Source organism: Ascaphus truei, chromosome 2 (assembly GCF_040206685.1).
Source record: "Ascaphus truei isolate aAscTru1 chromosome 2, aAscTru1.hap1, whole genome shotgun sequence".
Taxonomy (NCBI): Eukaryota; Metazoa; Chordata; class Amphibia; order Anura; family Ascaphidae; genus Ascaphus; species Ascaphus truei.
In genome coordinates this window covers 323,009,441-323,015,440 of record NC_134484.1, presented here as the reverse complement: position 1 = coordinate 323,015,440, position 6,000 = coordinate 323,009,441, and the positions used below count along the sequence as shown (strand labels likewise).

Sequence of the window (6,000 nt, the reverse complement as noted above, 5' to 3'; positions counted from 1 at the left end):
CTCTAAGGTATCACAAATCTACATGTCTCCAAGAACAATGCTGCACTATAGAAGTATGGCGGAGTGCAGTATTATTATACAAGAGCCAAATGTTTTATAAGCTCTCCAATCCATTCCATTGTGGGAAGGCTGGAGAAAGAAAATAAAGTGTTACCTGAAAATACTGCTGAGTCCTTTAATCTAGAAATTCAGAAGGTCTATGATAAAATGTGCCCAAAAAGAAAGGTCGCAAACAAAAGTAATATAGATCATAGTGTGATACCCTTTAATGGACATTTATCAAACGTACAAAGTTTCCTTGCAAGACTCCTTGGGGAATTGTGAAATATGCCCCATTACATTTTGAATTTTTTTTGGTCCGATCACACTTTTGGCGCATATTGCATTAGCAATTTGGTACTGCCCTTTTTAATCAAACTGACTTTGCACTTTTTTTTTTTGCTGCCAGGAATCCCTACAGAACAGCGCCATTGATCAAAGAAAAGGAATTACAAATTAAAACCATAGAATATTTTGATAAGATGTCACGTGAGACTTTTTGTTTTTGCTCCAGTTTTTCAGATGGGAGAATTAACTGTTGTCTGCTAGACAAGCCTCCCTCTCCCTAAACCTCAAAATGCAACATTAACTGCATACCGACTAGTTTAGTTAATCAACATGCTTCGATTTGATAGAACATCGTTGAACAATATTCACATTTAAAGCCTGTAATTTTTAATTGGGTAGAATAGGATAACGCATCATGGTCCTCAGTCTTTTGCATCATTCATCGCATGCACATCAAAAACACAACCTACAGTATGTGTTCTTGGAGGCAGTGGAATTTTAATTCGGTATTTTTACATGGATTAGCTTTCTTTTTCTTTAACCTTCACGTTATTTCTCACTTTCGCAAGTTCATTTGTTTATATTGCTTTAAATAGTTTGTCTTTGCTTTTTCTGTTCCAATTAATATAAAAAGGCTTGCTCTTCAAATAAACATTGCAAAATCCTCTTTAAAGCTTGCTCAGAAATGTTAAGGCTAGAGCCACAAAGGACCATTAAATCAGGTTTCATATCGTGACGTTACCTAAAACAGGAACAGGCGCTATGTTAACATGGTATCCTCCATGCTAATTTATATGCCAAGATGTCTGAACGATATCTCGACATATACCTAACATCCCGTCTTCGTATCGTACCATTGTTGTAACTGCCAATAACATGATACGCCAGTCTTTATTACGCCGATCCAGATATAGGACTTTTTGCTGAAGTGAGGGAAATAAATAATGCCAGTAAATAATTTAAATAACATGTCTAAATGGGGCGTGACTCATCGAGGCTGCAAAAACAATATTCCAGTACCTGGATAGGATTAATGCCATGTTAAGTCAACTTAAATAATATAAAACGTCTCGACATTAACCTTGCCAGACCTTAGTTGATATGTGAAGTTTTCATAATGCCTCATTTGCAGTGTTCGACAAACCTATACATTTGCTCGCCCCGGGCGAGTGGATTTAACCCCCGGGCGAGTAAATATTGGCCCAAGCAGCACACGTTTGATACTAGGTGGCGAGTAGATTTTTTTGGTGATTTGTCAACCACTGCTCATTTGCATCTGCTCACCAACGGCCGTTATAGTTAACACTGTGCTGCTTATGGGAGAAAACATGGCTTAAAGTTGTTATTGTCCTTTTAAAGGTGCACCCTTTTTTTTTGTCTTAATGCGACACTAAGTGACAACAAAGCGCTGTGGATCTGGACCATTGTTTCTTATGCCTCAGACAACTTCCTGAAAAAGCTTATTTTTATGTAGTAATGTTATTCTTTAAACATGGTTGCCATCTAGTTTAGTACACCCAACTATTTTATAGACCCTTTGCAGCCCAAGACTGAAGCTCTATGACACTTGGTCTGCTCAATTTATGTCTTATGTCTGGAAACATCTAGTAATCTGGTCCTAAATGTTAATGGGACGCTGCTTATGTCATTGTTGATTACCAAATACTCTGACATGTAGGTTGGTATTGTCCAATTTTGTCTGGTACCTTTTTCTGTGTTCAGTTACTACTCAGTGCACATGGAATACAGTTCAGGCTGTGATCTTTCTAGTAGATCTACATTTCCCTATCATAGGCCATTTACATGGTTTAATGTATTTAAGATCAGATTTATTTTTTACCAACTAGTTTGACAAATGTCTCAACACATTTGTTATGCTCATCTCTCCTGCACTCGTGTTATTTATTGTGCCACCGGAAAGCATCAAACACAAGGAAGGGGCTTTGTATTACTGGTTTGTAACATGGGGCAAAAATAAATACTTAAACTTCTCTTGTTGCATAAAATGTTTATACTTCCTTTCCAATAACTGCATGACACTGGGGTGAGTCCTCTTTCAAAGGAAGCAATAACATGTAATTGACTGGAATGCATAGGATCGGGCACACCTTCGCATTGGGCACAGAGACGAGAAATAAACCGGTTTCATGAAACTACACACAAAGGGAACAAAGTACAAGTGGGATGAACACTACTTTTTATATAGGGGCACACCAATTTGGACCAAAGTAAATAAACTACTGGGTGACAGGTAAAATGTGGGTATAATTGTCACATTTTGATTTAAATTGTAGAGCACCTTGTTTAGATTTTTTTTTTTTTTTTAAACCCGCCCACACCAAGGAAGATGTATTTCTATCATTCATTACAGTGCATGTGATGAAGGGTGAGCAATACATTTTGTCTGTCATCTCTTTTCTCAATAGATGTATTTTTTTTAATTTATTTTTTTAGGAACATTGAGCATTTTTTACTAGCCATTTCCTGAAGGATATTGTTTAATCATGCACAGTTTACAGGTCTGAAGAAACGTTCGTTTCTAGTTCTTCTTCCACATTTCCACCAGGCATATTTGAATGATAAATTGGAATACGTTGGCCATTGTTCAGTTGTAGGATGACTTCCTGAAGACACCACCTAAGGGATAAACAGACAAAAGTGTGTGCATTCACAAATAAGTACACATTAACGCTATGCGGATCGCCCATTGTTTGTTGCATCACTTGCTTGCTTTTAAAAATAGACGAACAATGTTACAAAACAATGGGAAATCCCAGCAGGATGCTAGGTTGTATAGGGAGCGGTATTAGCAGCAGAAAGAGAGGTAGTGATACTAGAATATAAATCAAGGGTAAGACCTTACCTAGAGTACGGTGTTCAGTTCTGGAGAACAGATCTCCAGAAGAACATAAATTAGAGCAGGGCTTCTAAAATGGTGCATGGTCTATATATACACTAAACCATAACAGGAAAGGACTTAAATATGTACACGAGAGGGGAATATGATTGAAATGTTCAAATATATAAAGAATTTCAACAAGGTGCAGGAGGGAAGCATATTTCAGAGAAAGTAGTGCTAGAACAAGGGGTCATGTGCTGAGGTTGGTAGGCTAAAGCAGGGAAGCGCAATCTTTTCCCTGCGCCCCCCTGCTGGCTGTTCCCCTCTCTGCACGCTTCTCCCCCCCCTTCTTACCTTGGCTCCGGTGTTGTCACGTTGCCATGCCAACATGTCACATGACTTCGCAGCGTCATTTGATGCCAAGTTGCCATGGCGACACGTCTCCAGAAGCCATCTGAGCCAAGGTGAGTGCAGTTTACAGAGACCTTCGCCGCTTCCCCGGGACTTAATTTAAGCGCCTCCGGGAGGCGCGCGGGGCCCCTGTAAACTCTGCGATCCCCACAGACAATCTCGCACCCCCCAGTTTGCACACTCCTGGGCTGAAGGAAAATGTGAGGAAGTTCTTCTTTCACGGAAAGGGTGGTGGATTCATGGAATAGCCTCCCACAGAAGTTTGAGGTAGAGCCAAACACAGTAAGGAAATGAAAAAAATGTTTGAGTTAGTCATAGGGCTATTCTAAATATGAAAGAAAGCCAAAGATCAAACAATGTCTGATGTTTTACAACTAACCGGCAATTAGCTGCCTAGGTGGGTCAAGTGGTTTGTTTTGGTCATCAAATGCTAGGTTTCATCATCATTCACTGTCCCCTTGCTGTGGAGCCCCCTTTGCTTAGGACTTGAAGGTACGAACTCAAGGGGAAAGGACTGGGGAGGGGGGACCCTCGCTACTGCTAAAGAAATGTGGAGGTGATGGTGCTACAATCTGGGGTGAACGTACATATACAACACAGAGAGACAGAACCGCAAATGGAGAGCACTCAGTCACTAGAGATCACAGGTACAATGTGTGGAAAATAAGGTAGTGTGGTGGGTGAGGAGTGTATGATTTAAAACACTTTATTAGGTGTAATAACTTAAATAAAATAGAACGCTATTGAGTCAAAATATATAAGACTGATGAAGCCAAAATGACAGTGAAATATTAAAATCCAGTCGGATACCGCAATAGATCTTACCAATATACTACCCTCACAGGAGGGACAGTAAAGCCAGTGCAATACTGTATTGGTAATGGCAGCTGTATGTGTCCTGCCTCAACCTGACGTCAGTGTGGGATGGCCACTAAGTGAGTGGTGAGATCTGGACTGATACTAACAGTGGCTCCCTCCCAGAGTGAAATAGCTGACCTGTGATATAATGGGCTAATCAGTGTAGTAGAACACTGAGTACGCTTATCACTGTGTCTATAGGTGTGCACGTATATGGTCTGGATTAAGGTACAGTCTTAGTATGACTGATCCAAAATCTCGGTCTGACCAATGGCGTGAGGCCTGTGTACATTAGATTAGCACATATGGTGTTAGTGCTACAACAAACAAATCCACTGTGACAGGGATAGGCTAGTGGGTCTGCCGGCCAGCATAGCTTAGTGCAAAGGTACATAGCTGAGAGAGTGCTAGCCTAGACACGGTTAGCCCTGAATCACATAGGACCAGTAGGTACAGGTAGGTAGGAACAGAGCTGATATAACAGTGCACAAGTAGTGCCTGTTTAAACGTGGTGTCCTGAGGTACAGACTATAAAATGTATCCGACCGTGTTCAGTAGCCGTGGAAGTTGCGCTTAATAGCGGTGCACCCCCTAACAAATACAGGGTGCTTATACAGTCTATGACTAAACCAGTGGGTACTACTAAAATTAAAACCAATGAAGCACGTTAGTGCATTAACATAGCTGCAAACGGAGAGCTAGTAGAAGCGGTCGCACTCTGATCACGAGCACTAAGACCGCCCCTTTGACGTGATGACGTCACGTGTCGACGTACGTTTCGCTGGGCGTGCTTTGACTTGAAGAAGGTAACTGGCAGATTCCTACCTGAAAACCCAAACATTTCAATAGCTGCATATACTACCCTCCCCAAATGCATGTATTTACCCTCCTGCCAAGCACTATAACTCACAGCACATACACCTTGTCCATCCATCTCTGTTAGTCCCCAACATATGACTTATTTCTTAGGGTGACCAGACATCCTGTTTTTTTTCGATTCTGTCCCGGTGGTCTGTCCGTTTTTAAAATGTCCCGTTTTTTGGCCCTGCTCCCGGTGTTTAGAGGAGGATGCGGCGGCAGTGTGCAAGGCGGTGGTGAGGAAGGGGCAGCCAGTGAGGATTTGGAGGATGCCGGGGGGCTGGGCTTTGGTGAATGCCAGGCCACAGGGGATTGGAGGATGCCGTATGGAGGATGCAGGACCGCAGGGGATTGGAGGATGCCGGGGGTGGCTATTTGATTGATGCAGGACCGCAGGGGATTGGCGGATGCCGGGGGTGGCTATTTGACTCTTTATGCGGAGGTGATTTTGAGGGATCAGTACCCAGCAGAGGCAGAGCTACTAAATAAGTAAGCATAATACATTAGGGGAGAGGAGAGAGACACTGGGGGGAGGGGGAGAGAGACACTGGGGGGAGGGGGAGAGAGACTGCAGGGGGAGAGAAAATTAATAATACAGCATAAATGGGAACCCTTTTAGACAAATATCATTATAATTTATTTTTAAGTGATGTAACTAGTTTTATAAATACTTTTTGAATGTGTCCCGGTTTTTACTTTTGAAAATC

At 41.8% G+C, this 6,000-nt stretch overlaps 1 protein-coding gene across 5 annotated transcripts in view; it reads right to left on the bottom strand.

Moving 5' to 3' along the window:
• Window positions 1–239: 239 nt before the first annotated feature.
• COA1 (cytochrome c oxidase assembly factor 1) overlaps window positions 240–6,000 on the bottom strand; it is a 165,930-nt gene continuing 160,169 nt past the window's right edge. For 3 of the 5 annotated variants that reach the window (XM_075586580.1, XM_075586578.1, XM_075586579.1), the window contains exon 6: window positions 241–2,964. In XM_075586580.1, the coding sequence (XP_075442695.1) occupies window positions 2,841–2,964 (124 nt within the window). In that variant the 3' untranslated portion in view covers window positions 241–2,840. Of the gene's footprint in view, window positions 2,965–6,000 lie in introns of all 5 variants that reach the window. The other 2 variants (XM_075586581.1, XM_075586577.1) reach the window with 1 other exon arrangement.